Genomic DNA, 20,553 nt, shown 5'->3' on the forward strand with positions numbered 1-20,553 from the left:
GGGGCCCCACGCCGACTTTCAGGGTCCCAGAGATACGCTGCTAGGGAGACAGACACGCAGAGATTGGGAGACAAAAAGAGCTAGGGGGCGGGGCCGGAGACGGGGAGAGAGAGGCCAGGGATGAATGGAGGGACTGAGTCGCAGAGACGGGGGAGACACAAAGACAACCAGGGGGACCTGCGTGCCTCCTGGACAGATCCGGGGTGCAGCCCCCATTCCTCTGATCCCCCCTCCCCACGTCCCCAAAGCCTCTCCCTTGGCCTCCCGTAACTCATTGACCCGGACGCAACCCCAGCGACCGCCCCGCCTCAAGGGAAATCCGGGAAAGCCCCGCGCCGCTAGGGTTCCGCCCCGGGGCGGAGAGAAGGGCGGTAGGGGCGGGGACCCGGAAAAGGCCCGCCTCTGCCCCTCCCCGCCCACCAGCTCCAGCCTGCCTCTGAGTCATGCCCCCAACCCGCCCGGCCTGTTCCCCACCCACCAACCCCACCCGGAGGGGAAGGGAAAGTGGGAGAGAAGGGGTAGCCAGACGGCCATCCCCACCCCTACCCCCACCCCGGCCCGGGCTGTGGTCGCCCTGACTCTGGTCTTGGGTCTCCGCTTCTCTTGCTATCTCTCTGTCTCTCTTTCCCTTCGTCTCTCACGATCTCTTCGCCCAGAAGCTCGGGCTGGGTGCAGGGATCCCTCAGAGGGAGGCACATTCAGTGTTTCTCTGTGCACTTCCCCACCGTACCCCACCCCCGGTGAAGTTCAGATCCACTGTGGGGGACACCTGGAGGAGGCAGAGATGGCGAGAGAGCAGGCAGAGAGATAGCGCCTGGGCGCCTGCCGAGAGAAGTCCCTGACCTGGGTGCGTCTTTTCTCCTCCCGCAAAGGAGGAAACCGCTCAGAAGGGAAGTGCCTGGTCAAGGTCACCCGGCGAGGAAGTGGGAGTCGGGACTCGAACCCGCGCCCTAGTGAGCCCAGGGCCTCCTGGAATCCCACCCTAGGGGAGAGGCTGAGGGCAGACAGCCACTCGAGAAAAGAAGGATAGTGAAAGACACAGACACAAGAGAGACAGAGGCAGGGAGACCAGAGAGAGACACAGAGATACAAGGAGAGAGAGACAGACCGAGACCCAGGAAGACACCCATCCAAACGGGAGTCAGAGACAGAGTCACAGAGAGGGAGACAAATAGCCAGAAACACCTAAACACTAAGGCAGCGACTCAGAGAGGCCCGCAGCCGCAGGGGTGGGGACCCCCACCGCCTGACCCCGCCTCCTGTCCCTCACACCCCCGCCCCCCGCCCGGGCCCAGCCGTCGGGGGCGCCGCGGGGTCGGAAGGGGGCGGGCGCGGGGCGCGGCGCAGGCGGGACGCTCGGCGAGCAGCACCGCGAGGCGACCGGAGCGGCGGCGGGTCCAGGAAACCCCTGGGGCGGACGGGTGGCCCCGGGGGGGCCGGGGGCGGGGAGGCGGGCGACCGGCACCGCCCCAGCCGACAAAAGTCCCTTCAGTTCAGCCGGCGGCAGGGGAAGTCCCGGCGCCCGGCGCAGCCACCCTCCCGTGCCGCCGAGCAGAGCCGCGCTCCGGCCGCCTGCTTGGCCGCCGTCTCCGGCGGCCCCATGCCCAGATGCCCCGCGGGGGCCATGGACGAGGGGCCCGTGGACCTGCGCACCCGGCCCAAGGCCGCCGGGCCCCCCGGCGCAGCGCTGCCGCTCCGCAAGCGCCCGCTGCGCGCACCCTCCCCGGAACCCGCCGCCCCCCGCGGTGCCACGGGCCCCGTGGTCCCCCCGGATCCCCTAGGCGGCAGCTCCGACTCCCCGGCGGTCCCCGCGGCCCCCCACGGACTGGCCCGACCAGAGGCGCTTTACTACCAGGGTGAGTGGCTCCCAAGGATCCTGGCCAGGTGGGGGTCAGACAGGGCATAGGGTCACCAAAGCCAGGGAACAGAGTTCAGGACGCAAATATAGGGGCTCCCAGGGAGCCCAGAAGCTGGGGGAAAGGAATCCCAAGGACACAGATATGGGATTCCTGAGGAGCTGGGAGGGGGCAGAGCCTGAGGTCCTAGGGACACAGTTATGGGAACATCCGGGAGCAGTGCCTTGGGACGCAGATATGGGGGTCCCAGGACGCTGGGTGCCAGGGGGCCCTGAGGGACAGAGCCCAAAGTCTGAGAGCCACAGATATGCAGACCCAGGGTACAGTGCCTAGCGGTACAGATATGAAAGTCTCCAGAAGTCTAAAGGGCAGAGCCTGTAGTCCCAAGAACACAGTTACAAGCTTTTTAGAACCCAGATATCTAGGATTATGAGGACTCAGTGCTTGGCAGTCGGGCCCAAGAAATTGGGGTTCTTGGCATTCAGATATATGGTGTCAAAGGGAGTTAGGGAAGCAACAACTGGGGTTCTAAGAGGACATACTAGGGATGTCAGCCAGCAGATCAGAATCTCAGGAATCAGGATATCAGGGAACAGTGGGGATCAGGAGAACAGAGTTGGAGTTTTAAGCACCCCAGTATCTGGGATCACAGGGATCCAAGGAAACAGACCCAGGCATTGGGGGTCCTGAGGATCCAGCAGGACAGAGATCTGGGGTTCTGGGCACCCAGTTATGTATGGTCATAACACAGGCTCAAGGTGTCATCTGAGGTCAGGAAGTCAGGTGGTCACAAAGTCAAGGCTTGGAGTTGAGGGTTCTAGGAACCAGGGACAGGACGAGGGAATTCTGGGACTGAAGGATTTAGGGCCAGGATGAAGAATTTGGGGGTGTTCAGGCAAAAGGCTACAGGGCACGAAGGCCTGGTACTAGAGATACGAGGACCTGCAAACTTGGGGGTGCACAGATGGGGGCCCTCAAGAGTCAGGAGATGACAGAAGGCCAAGCACCCTTCTCCCCATTCTGTCTCAAGGGAGGGGGATCCCCTTCCACAGCTGTGCCCACATCACCCACCCCTGAGTGACCCCAAAGCTGCAGAGAGCCCACGCCTAGTGCTTCCAGACTTTGGCCCAGTGTCTGCACCTTCCACCCCATCAGAATATAGCAGTTAGAAAGCCTCAGGGTGTGCATCAGGAAGCCTGCCACTGCCCCCTTCCCTTTCCCGTTCCCTGGATGAGAACCCTGGCCTCAGTTTTCCCCATCTGTGTGATGGGTGGAAATGACTTTGACTGCTGCCATGGTGTCTGGTGTCTGACTCCCCTCCTCTCTCCTTCTGACCCACCTTTCTCCCCAACTCTCTACACAGTCACCCCACACCCTACACCCAGTGCTTCAGCCATTCCTAACCTTCTTCAGTCACAAATTTACTCAGCAAACGGGCCCTGGGGTCCCCCTGATGGGTGATGATGGGGTTCAGTCCTGTCCTTAAGGGATTCTGCCTAGTAGGGCATGGGGAGTCAGACTAGTGAAGAGATAAGTGACAAAGACAGTGACCAGGGCTTAGGGGGAGATAGTGAAGTGAGGAAGCCACCTGAGCGCAGAAGGATGTGGAAGACCAGTCTGTCTTGGACATTTGGGGCCCAGTATGAAATGAAAAAGGGACCTAGAAAAAGGAGTAGGTGACACAGCAGGTGTGAAGGCCTGGATGTAGGGGTGGGTCGGGGGTCTGCGGGTTTGGCCTCACCCACGTCCTTTCTCTGTCCAGGACCTTTACTGCCCATATACCCCACCCCGACTATGGGCTCACTCTTTCCTCTCCTGAACCTGCCTACACCCCTGTACCCCATGGTATGCTCCATGGAACACCCCTTGTCGGCTGACATCGCCGTGGCCACCCGTGCAGATGAGGACGGAGACACGTGAGTAAAGCACCCCCATAAATGGGGGATCCAGCCCTCCCCCCACCTCACCCACCACAACACAGGGACACTCAGCTTGGGCTTTCGAGTTCCTCAGCTGAGTTAGAGTCCTGTCTCCACTGCTGGCTGTGACTTGGAGTAAGGTCCCCCCACTCCCCCGCTCTGCACCTCAGTATCCTCTTTTGGAAAATGGGGACTCTGAGAGCCCTTACCACCCAGGACTGTTTCTGAAGCAGGGGGCTTCAAAATGTTTATCAGAATCCAGACCAGAGCGGTGCCTGGCGGGCTCAGTTGGTAGAGCATACAAGTTCTTGATCTCGGGGCTGTGAGTTCAAGCTCCACGTTGGATATAGGGATCGCTTTTTAAAAATAAAATAATAAAATATACCCAGTGATACCCAAAAATTATTTTTAAAGAAATCCAGACATGCGAAAGATCTTTAAGCAATTGATTTGTTACGTGAATTACACATGTTAAGCTCTTAGCACTGAGCCTGCTAAGTTATAAGTGCTCATAAGTATTATTTAATACTATTGTCATCATTACTTTACGTTATACCCAGCACACGTCCACACACAGAAGCGTGAAATAAAAATTGCCCAGAACAAGAGTCACCTTCCTAGATGGAATCTACTCTGTATTTTCTCTTCTAGTCTGTTCCGCTGTTTCATGGTCATAGAGGTCAGTCAATTAAGTTGACGGTCTCTGTAAACTGATTTCACAAATGCCATAGATCGCCTGCAGTTTGGAGAACATGCCCTTGAGGCTGCTGAAAACCCCTGCAGGGGAAGGGTCTGCTGTGGCCTGGCACACAGTAAGCGCTCAACACCCTTGACCGTGCCCATTATTATTTTATCAACCCAGGTTTGAATTCCAGCTGGCCGCTTTTTCACCCCTCTCTGCCATTTTCCCCCCCCCCCCCCCCCCCCCCCCCCCCCCCGCCCCTTAAAAACAAGAACCATCAGTGTGTGAAAGTGTGTGAGGCAGACAAGGAATGGCTTCTATAAACTGCCTACCTGGGAATTGATAGGGATGGAAAGGACAAGCTCACTGCTGCAGAAAGGGGTGTGCAGGGGGTCCTCCATCACTGGCCAACTTTGTGACTTCACATCCTGGAGCCTCAGCACCCCTTTCTGGAAATCGGGGCTCATACGGGACCTATCAAAATTAGGATTCAGTGCAACGATGTACAGGAGCAGAGAACACAGAACGGCCAGGCACACAGTAGGTCCTCCACACAGGGGATGGGGGGTAGTGGTTGTTCTCACAGACCTCCCTAGGTGCTTCTGGGCCATTCTGTGGGTCCAAGCAGGAGAAAGTGTCTGAGCTATCTAAAAGGCTGAATAAAACTAGTTCCTCCCACTCTGGGTACCTCTGGGGTCATCAACGAAATAGATTTTGTATCTGCAAAAAAAATCATCCGGAGATGATTTGTTTGCAGCCTGTGAACACGGGGCGCAGAAGGCGACCTTGGCACACCAATCTCAAATCCTGCGCCCCCCCCCCCCCTTCCCCTCCCCCCCCCTTCCCTCCAAAGCAAACACTTCAGCCTCAGCTGCCTGTTGGGGGAAATCCCTTCCCGCAGAACTTGACCGCAGCCCAGCTGCTCTGCCTCCCCCACGTCAGCAGCCGTCACTCACTCGCAGCCTCCCCCTCTCGGCATTCAGTCTAACCTTAACCCCTTCCGCTGGGGCCAAGACTTTACCGGAATGGACAGCTGGCTAGCCTGGGAGTGGGGGAGGGGGACAGGCTAAGTCTGGGTCCCCAAAGCAGCAAAGCTTAGTTGGGAGCCTGGACTTCTAGGGACTCAAGAGAGCAAGAATCTCGGGGCATCTGGACCCTCAGCAGGTCCGGATACTGTATTCGGTACAGCACCGGAAAGCTGGAGATCTGGGTCTCCCTCCAAGAGAGAGGGGAGGTGTTCCGAGTCCCAGAGAGCAAGAGGTCCGGGTACTGTATTCCTTGACCCCTGGGGAAGTTAAGGAACGGGGTACAGAACAGCTTGGGGGTTTGTAACTCACAGGGACTGGGGAAGTTGGTATCCGCCAAGAGTTGGGGCACCGTATAACCGGACCCTAAGAGATCTCACGGGTGGATGCCAGGATATGGGGGATAAGGAGCCAGCTGGAGTCTGAGACCTGAAGGGTGGAGTTCCAGAGGATCCCCTAAGCTGGAAAACTTGGGGTTCTTCCCACCCGGGGAAGCTTGGGTCTCTTTGGTTGGCCTCCCTCCTCCACCCCACGCGAGGATGGAAGTGGGGGTGCCGGGGGTGGCCGGGGTAGATCCCCGGCGGGAGGCTTCCCTCCCCCGGGAGCAGGAAGCGGAGCCCCGCCCAGCAGACCTGTTACTGGAAGTCCGAGGGCTGGGCCGCCCCTCCCGTCCCCACTTCCTCCAGCCCCGCCCCACCCCCTGCAGCCCGCGCGTTTATGGGAACTCAGGCCTGGACGGTTTCTCTGAAATCATTCGCTCTCTCTGCCCTCACTTAACCCCGACCGCCCCAAGAGGGACCCAGGCCGAGCTTCCTGGGAGATGGAGGGAGGGAAGGAGCCGTTCTCCGGGCCCCTCCCCACCCCCACCCCCTCCTCCGGCCCAGGTCCGGCCCCTCCAACATTTTCCTTGTAAATTTGGCTTTCACGGATCAGGATCTCCAGGTTCCCCATTTCACCCGCAGAGCCTTCTGTGGGAGATGCCGTCTGGGGGAGAAAAGCGGAGGGCCACGTGACTTGGCTCTGGCGCTCCCACAGCTAGGGAGGGCTACAGGCCAGTCTGCACCCCGGCCTGCTTAACGCCCTCAATCAAAGCCTCCAGGGGAGCGGGGGAGGGGGGCGGGGGGGGTGAGGCTGCTGCAGGATCTCTCCCCCGCCACCAAAGCACTTAGGGAGCTGGTTTACCGTGAGAATTCTGGAAGCACGTTCCACGGTGGGGAGGACCGCTGTTCACCTGCTTTACTTAGCAAGACTCTGGTTAGGAAGCAGTAGTGGTGGATGAGAAAGTCGTTGCTCTAGTAAATGGAGATGTTGTGCAGGAGAACGTTGTGCAGCCCGTGTGTATGCAGTCACCCCTGTAAGCTCAGTGTTCACGTGGCCGTTCCCCGGCCCCCAGACACACACACACACACACACACACACACACACACACACACACAGAGTCATCATAGACTTCCCTGGCTCTTCCAGGTTGGCAGCTGTGGGCAGGAGCCCAGAGTGTATTGGGAAACTTCTCCAGAGCAAGGCTGTTGGGGGGGGGAAGCAGGATTAGGCAGAAATCGGACTGCTGGGGGTTGAAGCAGGGCCTTAGCTGACCCCCCCCCCCAGGGAATGCAGCAGCTGTAGTGGCATTTAGAGATGGGGCCAAAAAGCTAGGCCCTCTGTGCCAGCACTGACCAGCCGCTGGATGCCATGGGATGGCAGCTGTCCCCGGCTCATGACCCGGACAAGCAGTGCTTTTCAGTGGAGGGTAATTCCCAGAGAGAGCTGAGAGCCGACAAGCTTCCCAGAAGCTGGCGGAGTGAGTCCTTCAGTCCAGAAGGAGGGGGGAGGATCTGGGTCGTGCAGCCCTGGGTGTCCAGAGCAGTGACCCCGTCCCAGTATATCCCACCTCCCCTTTGGGCAAAAATCCCTCCAAATAAGTGAATGCTCAGGGGTTGGAGGCTGAGCGTGACTTGCAATCCCAACTGCTGGAGAGAACGTCGCACTCAGGTCACAGATGAGCAGCAGGGGCAGGGAGAGAAGGGGGGAGCGCGCTCACCAGCTTCAAGGATGGCCAGGGGTCACTGCGATGGGTTCGTTCATTCAGGGCATGCTTGTGGGGCACCTACTCAGCCCCAGCTGCGCTCCTAGGCACCGCGCAGAGACCCAAGCAGACAAAACGTCCGGCCCTGGGTGGCGCTGACATTCTAGAAGGGGAGATTCAGACAGGAAACAAGTAAAACTGTACAATGTCAGGTGATGATGTGGAGGAAAATTAAGCAGGGTGGGGGGAAGGGGCGTGAGCCGTGGCCACACCATTTCATTTCATTTCATTTGGGCAGAGGCCCAAATGAGGAGAGCAGGTTGTGCAGAGGATGGGGCGGGGGTGGGTGTGGGAGTGCCTCTTCCAGACAGAGGAACAGCCAGCGCAAAGGCTCTAGGAGGCAAGCAAGTGTGCTTGTGCTGTTTGAGGCACAGCAAGGAAGCCAAGAAGGGTGAAGGGAGCAGATGGAGAAGCCAAATGGATTGAAAAGGGGGAGGCAGGATCACAGAGGGCTTGTTTGGCCTTGATGCCGAGGGATCTGAGCAGGGGAGGGACTTGACCTGATTGAGGTTGCCGAAGGGTCTCTCTGGCTGCTAGGTGGGCGGCAAGACAGTGGGGCAGAGGTGGGAGGCAGCAGGGAGGCCAGTGAGGAGGGAGCAGTCCAGGAGGGAGGGCGATGGTGGCTGGACGGGGATAAGGGGGTGAGGCTCAGGAGTGGTTGGATTCTGTATCCACTCCAAAGTAGCCGGCGCGTGTTGGACTTAGCAAAGTGTGTGGCGGTGAGAGGTGACCAGCCCCTAACGCCTGTGATTTCCCCACCCCAGGCCACTCCACATCGCCGTGGTCCAGGGCAACCTGGCAGCCGTACACCGCCTGGTCAGCCTCTTCCAGCATGGGGGCCGGGAGCTGGATATCTACAACAACCTGCGGCAGGTGAGTCTGGGGGCCTGGATCTGATGGAAGAGAGGCTTGAGGGTCTGGATTCCCGAGTCCTAGGAGCTGGGGGCGGTCGGGTGCTGACTCTTAAATCTGATGGAGGACTGACTCCAGATTTCTGGTCCCCTGAGTAAAACTGGAGCTGTGGTGGGTGGGCGGTCAGGACGGGGAGACAGGGCAAGGCCCAGGTCCCTCACAGTCTCTGTGCCCCCCAGACGCCGCTACACCTGGCTGTGATCACCACATTGCCATCTGTGGTCCGGCTGCTAGTGATGGCTGGTGCCAGTCCCATGGCACTGGACCGCCATGGCCAGACGGCGGCCCACCTGGCGTGTGAGCACCGCAGCCCGACCTGCTTGCGGGCCCTGCTGGACAGTGCAGCCCCGGGCACTGTGGACCTGGAGGCCCGCAATTACGATGGTGAGCACGTACCCCGGCGCCGGGTGGGGTTGTCTGACAAGACTTGAGGTCCAGCCCCAGACCCAGGTTAACTGAGTCTTCCTGTACCGCAGGGCTCACCGCCCTGCACGTGGCCGTGAACATGGAGTGCCCCGAAGCCGTTCTGCTCTTGCTGGAGCGGGGTGCGGACATCGATGCGGTGGTGAGCGGGCCTGGGTCAAGGGGGTGGGGCCGAGAGGAGCTGGGGGGGCGGGGCGGGACCCCAAGGGGGCGGGACTTACGTGGAGACCATGCTAGTGGGTGGGGTGGGGCTTCCAGTGTCTGACCCGATTGGGATGCTGGACCAAGCAGCTGGGATATTGGCGGGCTGATTGGGCAGAGCTTAGAAAGGCTCAAAGACCTTCCCTCCCTTCTGCAGGACATTAAAAGCGGCCGTTCCCCGCTCATCCACGCAGTGGAAAACAACAGCCTTAGTATGGTGCAGCTGCTGCTGCAGGTGGGTACAGCCCCTGCCCCTGGCCTCTCGCCCACCCTTCCCTCCAGCACTGGCCCAGCAGTCGCCCCTGTCCCTGGCACCGACCCTGCTTTCCTGCTCTGGCTCCCGCTCTTGCTACACTTCCAGATCTGTCCCTTCCTTCCAGGCCTCGTTATGTCAACCCTGTGCTTCACCACCCACCCCCCCTTTTGTCCGGGACCTTCTCCCTTTTTTCCCCCGCCCCCAAAGTGAGCCGGCCCGGCGCAACGCCTGCCTTGCGCACCCCGCCTTCCTGCTTTGGCCCTTTCCGCGTGCTGTCCTTCCGCCCCGCCTAGACTCTGGACCTTTCCTTTCTCTGGCTCCGCCCCTACTTCGGCGGGCCGGGACGGCGGGCGGATCCGCAGGTGTCTAGCCCGGGTTGATCACCCTGCCTGCTCAGTCCCGCTCCGGGCCACCTTGGGTTCTGGCTTTCGTCCTTCTGCCACCCATCCCGGACCTAGTCCCGCCCAGATCTTTGCCTGCGTCCCCCAGCCTCGCTCCCCCGCCCTTCGCTCGGACCTCATCCCGGCCCCGCCCCTCCTCTGGCCCCGCCCTATCCACCGCCCCTCCCGCCCCGCGGTGGGGGTCCTGACCCGTCCTTCCCGCCCCGTAGCACGGCGCCAACGTGAACGCTCAGATGTACTCGGGCAGCTCGGCGCTGCACTCGGCGTCCGGTCGCGGGCTCCTCCCGCTGGTGCGCACGCTGGTCCGCAGCGGCGCCGACAGCGGCCTCAAGAACTGCCACAACGACACGCCGCTCATGGTGGCGCGCAGCCGCCGGGTGAGTGTGAGCGCTGGGGGGGGGGGGGGGGGACGTTGCCCGAGGCCGGCCCGCGTGAATGTGACATCTCGGTGGCGCGGGGGAGGGGGCGGCCTGTGGGTCCCAGCGAGCTCTGACAGCGGACGCGGAGACACGAGCCGACTCCGTGCACGAAGAGAACCGAGCGAGCAAGCGCAGTGTGGGCAGGAGGAACCTGGTGCTGACCCCATTTTCCATCCTTCTGCAGGTCGTCGACATCCTGAGGGGGAAGGCGACCCGGCCTGCTCCGGCATCACAGCCAGAGCCCTCGCCAGAGCGCAGTGCCACCACCTCCCCTGAGAGCAGCAGCCTCCTCAGCTCTAACGGTGAGAACCTAGCTCCCGGCCACCAACTGCCAGCCCCTCCCCCAGACCTCTCCAGGCCCCTGTGCCCTTCCCCCAGCCCCCAGAGCGCCCGCCCCGATGGGTCTGATCCTGTGTCTCATGACTCCCACCCCTCTCTTCTTCCCACAGGTCTCCTTTCTGCGTCACCCTCCTCATCACCTTCCCAGTCTCCCCCCAAGGATCCACCTGGATTCCCCATGGCTCCCCCCAGTTTCTTCCTTCCTCCCTCATCTCCGCCTGGCTTCCTGCCCTTCGCTGGGGTCCTCCGAGCCCCTGGCCGGCCGGTGCCCCCCTCCCCAGCTCCAGGAGGCAGCTGAGAGGGATGGGGGGGGCAGATCTCAGACTCATGCGGGGGGTACCTCCCTGCCCTGCGGGGCCAACCCTCCTAGAAACTGTGAAGACCTCACTCTGCCTCCCCCCCCCCCCCAGGACCAGGATTTGCACAGAGGCACAAGCATCTACCCGTAAGCCCCCTCTTCTGAGCAGATACTCTCCCGCCGTGTGGCCCTCCCGGGACTGTCACCCCTGTTATTCTCAGGCACCAGTCCCCTGTCTGGAATTCCACCCAGATTCCTTCTCCCCCAGAACTGGTTTGGAACCAGGGAATAGTCACTCCTCTCGCGCCCCCCACTCCACCAAGATGGATGAGTAGGGGAGATGGGCTGTAGCCAGGCACTGATAACAAATGTAAATTATTAGGCATTTTGGTTGGATTTCTTTTGTAATAAACTATTTTTGTATCATACCCTGGCTGGGCTCGGCCTCTTTCATGGGGAGGCCTGGAGGAAGTGTGTTTGTGCGTGCACAGCTGGGCTGGGCATCCTCTCCAGCTGCCTCCAGGAGTGACCTTGTGAGTCTCCCACTGAGGATGACACGTGTGGGTGACTCTGGGATGCCTAATGTGTTCCTTGTGTCATGGCACTGTGCCATCATTTGTGGGGACGACACAGTGTTGAGATCTTTCCAGGGGACCCTTTTGGATTCCATAGAGACCCTGGCCGTCTGCATGCGTGTGTGTATGTGTATGTTTCTGAGGTCTGTGGGTCCCTGTGGTGTCACAGCTGTTATGTGACCTTGTGCTCAGCAGTTGGGTGAGCGTTCCCAGGGTTGAAACCTGTGGTCATCCTGTGATGGTGTTATGTGACTGCCTCACTTGGCGGGACACATTTTGTATGTCAGAGCCCCCCTGACATACGAGGTTTGGGTTTTGACTCTGTGGGTGTGTCACTTCTAGGTCACTCAGGGTTTGCCTTCATCTCCTGTCACCCCTGTCCCCCCTGTCCCAAAGCACCCCATTTAGCAGCTTAAAACAACGGATAGATTCCCTTACAGTTCTAGAGGTCATAAGTCCAAAATCAGTTTCACTGGCCCAATGTCAAGGTGTCAGCAGGGCTGGTCCTTCCAGAAGCTCTAGGGGACGATCTGTCCCCTTTCCTTTTCCAGCCTCTAGAGGTGCTTGCCTGCCTTGTCTCATGGTCCCTGCTATCACTTGGACCTCTTGCTTCCATCTGCATTTCTTCAGTTTTTTTTTTTTTTTTAAGATTTTATTTATTTATTTGACAGACAGAGATCACAGGTAGGCAGAGAGGCAGACAGAGAGAGAGGAGGAAGCAGGCTCCCCACTGAGCAGAGCCCAATGTGGGGCTCTATCCCAGGACCGTGGGATCACGACCTGAGCCGAAGGCAGAGGCTTTAACCCACTGAGCCACCCAGGCACCCCTCTTCTTTGTTTTTTTAAAGATTTTACTTATTTGGCAGAGCACATGGGAGGAGGGGCAGAGAGAAGGAGAGAATCTCAAGCGGGACTCTCTGCTGAGCACAGAGCCAGACACGGGGCTCAGTCTCACGACCCTGGGATCATGACCTGAGCCAAATTCAAGAATCAGACGCTCAACCCCATGAAACACCCAGGTGCCCCTCTACTCCATTCCTACCCGGATTACCCTGCGATTATACTGGACCCACCCAAAGAATCCAAGTTTCTCTCCTCCTCTCAAGAGGCTTAATTTCATCATGTGCAAAGGCCCTTCTGCCATTTAGAGTCACTTCCACCGATTTCAGGGATTCGAACATCGGTATTGCCGGGAGCCTTTCTTCAGCCCACCCCAGGCTTCAATATGAGAAGCAACATTACTAGGAGGCGGGTATAGGGTAAGAGACTTGCTACGGGGATCTGAGCATTGGGGAAGGAAGATGAATGGATGGTGGGGGAGACCAAGGACAAGCTGGAACCCCCAAGGAAGGACTCGAACCCACGTTGGTCCCCACTGCCCCCAACCTTGATGAAAAGGGTGTCCTGTGGGAGAAGCTGGCAACGGTAGTCCCATTCTATTGGTGAGTGCTTCTGAGTGATGCTCTCTTTTTTTTTTTAATGGGGGCCTCACTGAACCTCTGGCTCTTCATCTATCTTGGCCACTATGACTTGTCTGCTGCCACCACTCCATGACACATTGTATCTTTGGGGCCAGTCGCCTTAATGTCTTTCTGGGAGACAATGTTGGTTACCCCCTGACTTACCTGGCTATATGTCTTGGGGTGTGTTTGTGATCACGTGCCGCTGTTTCTGAACCCACTTCTGGGCCACAGTGTCCCTGCCGGGGCCTGACCTTAGAGGATCCATTGGTTTCCTAAGGGCTGCTGCCACAAATGGCCACAACCCAGGGGGTATAAAACAAAGGAAAGTTATCCTCTTGTAGTTCTAGAAGCCAGGGGTCTGAAATCAAGTGGTCGGCAGGGCAGTGCTCTCTCCAAAGGCCCCATTCCCCTTCCAGCGGCTCCTGGCCCCGGCGCTGCAGGGCTGTGACTGCCTCCCTTGGTTCCCTGCCTCCGTCTTCTTGTGGCCTCTCCTCTGCATGTCTGTGTCTCCTCTTCCATCTCCTGGAAGGACACATGTCAGCGGATTTAGGGCACACCTAGATAATCCAAGATGATCTCATCTCAAGATCCTTCCCTTAATTGTACCTGCAAACACCTTCTTCCCCAAATAAGGTCACGTTCACAAGTTCCAGGAGTTAGGATAGGGCCATATTTTTATGGGGAAAGGGACCCACCACTCAACCCCCTACAGAGAGAATGTTGAGCCTCCCCCCCATGCAAACAGCTGTGTGTGAGAACTTCCCCTGTGATAATCCCCCTACCCGTGTAAGACCACGCAGGATGACCGTCTCTCCAGCAGGCCATGAGCTCTGGGAGGGCAGCGCTGGGCCTCCTTCCCTGTGCCCCCACCCCCAACCACAGCAGCCAGCACATCGCCTGGCACAGAGCAGACCCTTGAGAAGTGATGGCCGAGTGAATGGGATACCCCCACCCTCACCCATACCCCCCGCGTCATGGCATCCATGATTCTCCGTGGCTGCATCTGGTCCTATGTCACCGTATGTGACCGTTTGAGGGTATGAAAAGAAACGTAGGGGTACCTGGGTGGCTCAGTCAGTTAAGGGTTATGATCCCGGGGTCCTGGGATTGTGCCCTACATCAGGCTCCCTGTTCAGGTGGGAGGCTGCTTCTCCCTCTCCCTCTGCCCCTCTCCCCTGCCCATGCTTGCTCTCTCTGTCAAATAAATAAATACAACCTTGAAAAAAAGAGGAGTGTAAATATTAGTAGTCATTTATTGCCCATGACAGCACCCATATTCCAGATGAGAAAACTGAGAGCCCAAGAGAGCAAACTTCCCGTCCAAGCCCAGGTCTGCGCCTCGAAAGCCCATGCTCATGATCACGGGGCCCTCTTGCCGGCAGGAAAGTCGTGCATCTTTTATTTTAACTGTGCACACCAGGCATGTGCTCATGCACACATTGCTACCGGAAAGGATAAAAAGCGCATGTGTCATTGAGAGTATAGGCCTGAGAGTCAGACCTGAGTTTGAGTCCTGCCCTTCCATTTCCTGGCTGTGTGACCCCCAGCGACATCACAGCCCTGAGCCCGTTTCCTCATCTGTGGAAAGGAGGCATAATAATGGGTCCACCCTGCCAGTTTGTCAAGAGAATTTTTTTTTTTTTTAAGATTTTAAAATCTGAGCAGAAGACAGATGCTTTACCCAGTGAGCAGCCCAGGTGCCCTGTTGTGAGAATTAAACACCAATGAATTTGTACAGTGCTTATAACAGCATGGTGCTGAGAAAGAACTTGATAAACAGGAATTGCTGTGGTTATCATCTGGGAATTGGTTTTGAAGGTGGCAAGCCAGTGGGAGGAAAGAGGATGGGACCTATTTGTCTTGATGGAAAAATGAGGTAATGGAGACCTAGCCTAGATATGTATATTACCTAGACTTTTTATTCAGCTGTTCTAACAAAAACTAAAAAACAGAGTGGCTTAAATAAGGTGGAAGTCTATTTTTCTCTCATGTAGGGGTCCAGTTAATGTACCCAGGGCTAAAATAGTAGCTTGCGAAAGTCAGAGATCCAGACTCCTACTTTGCTGCTTGGCTGCCTTCACCTGACATATGTACCCCATGGTCCAAGATGGCTGCTCCAGCACCCACCATCACATCCACAGTTCAACCACTGAGAAGAAAAAAGAAAGTCAGGTGTACACCCCTGCCCTTTAAACCACAATCAAGAAGTTACACATATCACATTCTTTTGCCTAGAATTTAGACATATGGCCACTCCTATCCTAAGGGAGACCAGGAAATGTCATTTTTATCTGGGCAGCATATACCCAACTAAAATTCTGAGGTTCTGTTTAAAAAGAAGAGGGGAGAAGTATAATTGAGGGACAAGCATTATCTGTCACACTGGGGCTCTGCTATCAAACGGCTATGTGACCCTGGGTGAAATGAGTTTACCATCCTGAGCCTCAGCTTCCTTGTTGGCAAATGGGATTAACACAGGCTGCTCAAGATGGATGAGTTGAGGATTTTTTTTTTTTTTAAGAGAGAAAGAGTGGAGGGAGAGGGAGAAGCAGATTCCCCACTGAGCAGGGAGTGCGACGTGGGGCTCAGTCTCAGGACCCTGAGAGCATAACCTGAGCTGAAATCAAGAGCTGGATACCCAACCAACTGAGCCACCCAGATGCCCGGAGCTGATGAGGATTTAATAAGGGTGTGGGTGCCCAGTGCTTAGCACAGGGCCTGGCCCATTATCAGCCTGGAGTGTGTGTGTTGGGAATCTCCTTGTCCTTTGAGTGCAAGCTGTGGGTCTTTGTGTGTGAGAAACTATCCCTGGGTTCAAGAGCTGAACCCAGCCCTGACCTTGGTAAGTCACTTCTCTAAAACAAAGGATCTGGCTTCTCCACACTTGGAAATCCCCTCTCAGCCTCCTGACCTTGGGACTGGGCGCGTGTCCTTATACACCCATCCCTCTTACACACCCATCCCCCTCATCCTCTGCAGAAGGACAGACTCTTAGAAATGGGGAGGGTGTCCATAAGCAGGGTCTCCAGCCCCCCAGATCTCACAGAATGAAGGACACATCCCTCCCTCAACCACTACCATGAAGACAGCTCTCCTCGTCTCTGACAGTCCTGACATTCTCAAGCCAAAGCCACATTTTCAAACGCATTTCTCGGGGGCCCCAGCCCCTGCTGCAAGTTTCACTTGTTATCACCACCATGGGTAAATCCAGACAGTCAGAGACTGTCTCTTCCAGGTGCGTGCGAGAAATCTGCCAAATCTTAAATGCCAGTGCCATTCCCAAAAAACAAATTTTAAGGGCATGCACAGGAAGCTGAACACATCTGCTGGCTAGGTATGTTTGCAGACCCTCATGGAAGCCAAACATCCATTTTACAGAAAGGGAAATTGAGTCCTGGAGAGGGTGAAAAAATGACTTAGTGAGCCTCAGGAGTCCAGGGTTCCAGGATCCACCATAGCCAAGGGATGGAACCCGTCACCAGTCATGGAATGACCAACAAACACCCTGTGCCTTCTGAGATGCAGTCCTGGTCTGTACCCCCCACCCCCACCGACGGACACAGCATCTCTTCTAGAACATTCCCGCCACCAGAAACGAAGTATTAGACAAACTCAAACCCAGGGGAACAAAAGATCTGGCCTGGCCTGTTCAAAAATGTGGACTTCATGGAACACAAAGAAAGCCCAAGGCATTGTACCAGATTGGAGGCATCAAGAAGACAGGAAACCGAATACAACTTATGACCTCGGTTTGGACACTGGACTGGAAAAAACGGTTTTGCTCTGAAGGAATAGTTTGGGGACAACTGGTGCAGCCAGTCTAGGCTGCACTGGTGAATCCGGGTGAAGGGCACACAAGAAGTCTTTGTCCTAGCGTTGCTACTTTCCTGTAAGTTTATCTTTATTATTTTTTTTAATTTCTTTATTTGACAGAGAGAAACACAGCGAGAGAGGGAACACAAGCAGGGGGAATGGTAGAGAGAGAAGCAGGCCTCCTGCTGAGCAGGGAGCCAGATTCGGGGCTCGATCCCAGGACCCTAGCTAGAATCATGACCTGAGCCGAAGGCAGACGCTTAACGACTGAGTCACCCAGGCGCCCCTACTTTCCTGTAAGCCTAAAATGATTTCCGTAGAGAAAAAATGAGAATTAAAAAGTCAGGGCTCGAAAGGGGGGTTTGAGGCTCTGTGTTTCTACCAGTATCTAAGCCTGTGCACGTATCTGTGGTCAGAGTTTGGGGAATTGGGAGGGTGAATTCGCTATGGCAGACGCTGCCTTGGGGCGGGACCGGGGCCTTAGGGCGTGGCTAAGGGGTGTGGCCAAACTCAGAGGCCTGGCTGGGAACAGGGGCAGGCCACCGCCTGAACCTTGGGGCGTGGCCAGAGCCCAGAGGCGTGGCCAGAATTGGGGGGCGTGGTCTGAGAAGCTTGTACCCGAAGGCGAGTCTGTACTTGGAGCGCCCTCTTGTGGCTATCGTGGGGGGGTCTAGCCTCCACTTTTTAAAGAACAGCTTTATTTTTTACAAAATTTTTAAAAAATAAAAATATAGGGGCTCCTGGGTGGCTCAGTTGTTAAGCGTCTGCCTTTGGCGCAGGTCATGATCCCAGCGTCCTGGGATCGAGCCCCACATCGGACTCCCTGTTCAGCAGGAAGCCTGCTTCTCCCTCTCTCACTTCCCCTGCTTGTGCTCCCTCTCTCTGTGTCTCTCTGTCAAATAAATAAATAAAATCTTTAAAAATTTTTACATAAATAAATAAAATAAAAATCTGAAAACAGCTTTATTGAGATACAATGTATACACCATACAATTCAACTATTTGAAGTGTGCAATTCAGTGGTTTTAGTAAATTCAAAGGGCTGTGCAATCATCATTAAAATGAATTTAAAACCATGTCTTCACCCTAAAAACAAACCCCATACCCATTTGGTAGCCACTCCCTACTTCTCCCCAACCCCCTTCAGCTCAGGCAATCCTTAACATACTTTCTGTCTGCATAGATTTGCCTATTCCAAACACTATATAAATCTGATCATACAGGGGAGTCTGGGTGTTTTAATTTTTTTAAGATTTTATCTATTTATTGACAGACAGAGATCACAAGTAGGCAGAGAGGCAGGCAGAGAGAGAGGAAGGGAAGCAGGCTCCCTGCTAAGCAGAGAGCCCAATGTCGGGCTGGATTCCAGGAACCTGAGATCATGACCTGAGCTGAAGGCAGAGGCTTTAACCCACTGAGCCATCCAGGAGCCCCTTAATTTTTTTTTTTTTTTTTTTAAGTAGCCTCCACATCCAGCATGGAGCCCAATGCTGCTTGAACTCGGGACTCTGGAATCAAGATGTGAGTGAGATCAAGAGTCTGATACTTAGCAGACTGAGCCACCCAGGCACTCCTAGCTTAATGTTTTCCAAATTCATCTACCTCGTGGCATTCATTCCTTTTAATGGTTGAACAATCTTCCATTGTCCGGGTACACTGCTTTTCATTTACTCACCAGCTGATGGACGTTTAGGTTATTTCCACAAATAATTGTGTGGATGCATGTTTTCAGTTCTCTGGAATATATCCGCATAGGAATGAAATTGCTGGGTCAAACACTAACTCTATTTTGCCATAGATAAACTCTCTTTATTTCCCCTACTTTGAGGAGCTGCCAAATCGTTTTCCAAAGCAGCTGCACCGTTCACATTCCCACCAGCAGTTCCAATTCCTCCGCAGCCTCCCCAGTGCTTATTATCTGTCTTTTCCATTACAGCTATCCTCGCAGGTGTGAAGTGGTAGCTCATTGTCATTCTGATTTTCATCTGACTGATAACAATGTTGCGGATCTTTTCCTATCATTCACTGCTTTTGGATCCACTACACGGCTAGAGGAACTCTTAGCCATGGTGCCCTATTTGATCCACATTTTTCCAATTAAGGTATTAATGACATCATCCTTCTTGGAGTCCCTCCCTTTCCCTTTGCCACGTCCTGCAAGTGATGTTCAGCATGACCTCCCGTGTTTTGTTTTGTTTTTTAAAGGTTTTATTTCTTTATTTGACAGAAGTCATAAGTAGGCAGAGAGACAGGCAGAGAGGAGGAAGCAGGCTCCCTGCTGAGCAAAGAGCCCGATGCAAGACTGGATCCCAGGACCCTGAGATCATGACCTGAGCCAAAGGCAGAGGCTTTAACCACTGAGCCACCCAGGTGCCCCCCTCCCATGTTCTCATACTATGATCACATCCAGATGCATCCCCATATAATCTATGGCATTGGCTCTGCAGTTTTTCAAACCTGATATAAATGACATTGCCCTGTAATCCTTCTGCACCTTTTTTTTTAAATTATTATCATTACTCATTATATTAGTTTCCTAGGGCTGCTGTAACTAAGGACCACAAACTGAGTGGCTTAAAGCAACAGAAATTTATTTTCTCCCCATTCTTGGAAGGACCCAAAACCCAGGTGTTGGCAAGGCTACACTCTCTCTGAAGGCTCGAGAGGAGGATCCTTCCTTGTCTCTTCCTAGCTTCTGGTGTTTGCCAGCAATTCTTGACATTCCTTGGCTCTGATCTCTGCCTCTGACACCATGTGGCTTTCTTCCATGTATGTACCTGTGTCCGTATCCAAATTTCCAATCATACTGGGTTTGTGACCCACTCTAATAGTATGAACTCATCTTAACTTAGTGACATCTTCAAGAACTCCACTTCTAGATAAGGTCACATTGTATTTTTTTTTTAAAGATTTATTTATTTATTTGACAGAGATCACAAGCAGGCAGAGAGGCAGGCAGAGAGAGGAAGGGAAGCAGGTTCCCCGCTGAGTAGAGAGCCCGATGCGGCTCGATCCCAGGACCCTGGGATCATGACCTGAGCCGAAGGCAGAGGCTTAACCCGCTGAGCCACCCAGGCGCCGCATCACATTGTATTTCTAAATAAGGTTCTAGAGGACTTGAATTTGGGGCTGGGGCACACTATTCAACCTAGTACACTCATCATGGTGTTTTCAGGACTCACACTATTGGCATGTGTGTCCAATTCATTCATTTGAACTGCTGCGTGGGAAGCCTTTGTGAGAGTATACCGCAATTTATTCATCCCTCCTGCTGGTGATGGCCTTACCTTGTTTCCAGTTTTCTCCGTTTCCGACACCATTTCCGACAAGACTGCAATTAACATTCTGGAACAAGTCTCTTGGAGTTTCTTAGGGCAGTAATTTTCAAACTGCCCAACAAGATCCATTAGTGGGTTGTGAAATCAATTTAGTGGGTTGGAAACATGATTTTCCCTTTAATGAAATGGAATCAAATAGAACAGAAGCTATTGTAACACGTGCACGTAGTCAGGGTACGGATTACCCCGTGAAACTGTTTCAGGTGTATATCATGACCTGATCTGAGCAAACGTGTTTAGGAGCTGGAGCTCAGGAGGCTGTAGCCAATAATGGCTGCGCTCTGTCCAAGGTCTGATGGATGCCACCAAATTACTTTCCAACTTATTTGTTCGTTTACACTCCCATCAGCTCGTCATCAACACTTAGCATAGTCAAAAATCTGACTTTTTACCAGGCCGGTGGGTTGTCATCTTATTTCTGGAAGAGGAAACAGGCTCAGAGAGGGCAGAAATGCCAAGAGCTGGAAGACAGACCCAGCCATCCAGACGGCAAAGACCCGATTTTCGCTGGGTTTGAGATGCAACATTGAGGACCCTGTAAGTGAAGAGT

General features: G+C 55.1%; 1 protein-coding gene across 2 annotated transcripts; it reads left to right on the plus strand.

The window, feature by feature from the left end:
• The first annotated feature begins 1,453 nt into the window (after window positions 1-1,453).
• BCL3 (BCL3 transcription coactivator) lies at window positions 1,454-11,242 on the plus strand. Of its 2 annotated transcripts, none has more exons than XM_032839088.1 (9): window positions 1,454-1,856; window positions 3,619-3,772; window positions 8,330-8,438; window positions 8,657-8,861; window positions 8,954-9,042; window positions 9,259-9,336; window positions 9,968-10,139; window positions 10,366-10,479; window positions 10,627-11,242. In XM_032839088.1, the coding sequence occupies exons 1-9, from the start codon at window positions 1,601-1,603 to the stop codon at window positions 10,812-10,814; spliced, it is 1,365 nt and encodes a 454-aa protein (XP_032694979.1). In that variant the 5' UTR covers window positions 1,454-1,600; the 3' UTR covers window positions 10,815-11,242. The 2 variants fall into 2 exon arrangements, with proteins under 2 accessions (XP_032694979.1, XP_032694978.1); XM_032839087.1 differs by having other exon boundaries at window positions 1,461-1,856; window positions 9,968-10,135; window positions 10,362-10,479.
• The last annotated feature ends 9,311 nt before the right edge of the window (window positions 11,243-20,553 follow it).

This window comes from Lontra canadensis, unplaced genomic scaffold (assembly GCF_010015895.1).
Source record: "Lontra canadensis isolate GAN:19392208 unplaced genomic scaffold, GSC_riverotter_1.0 scaffold107, whole genome shotgun sequence".
Lineage (NCBI taxonomy): Eukaryota > Metazoa > Chordata > Mammalia > Carnivora > Mustelidae > Lontra > Lontra canadensis.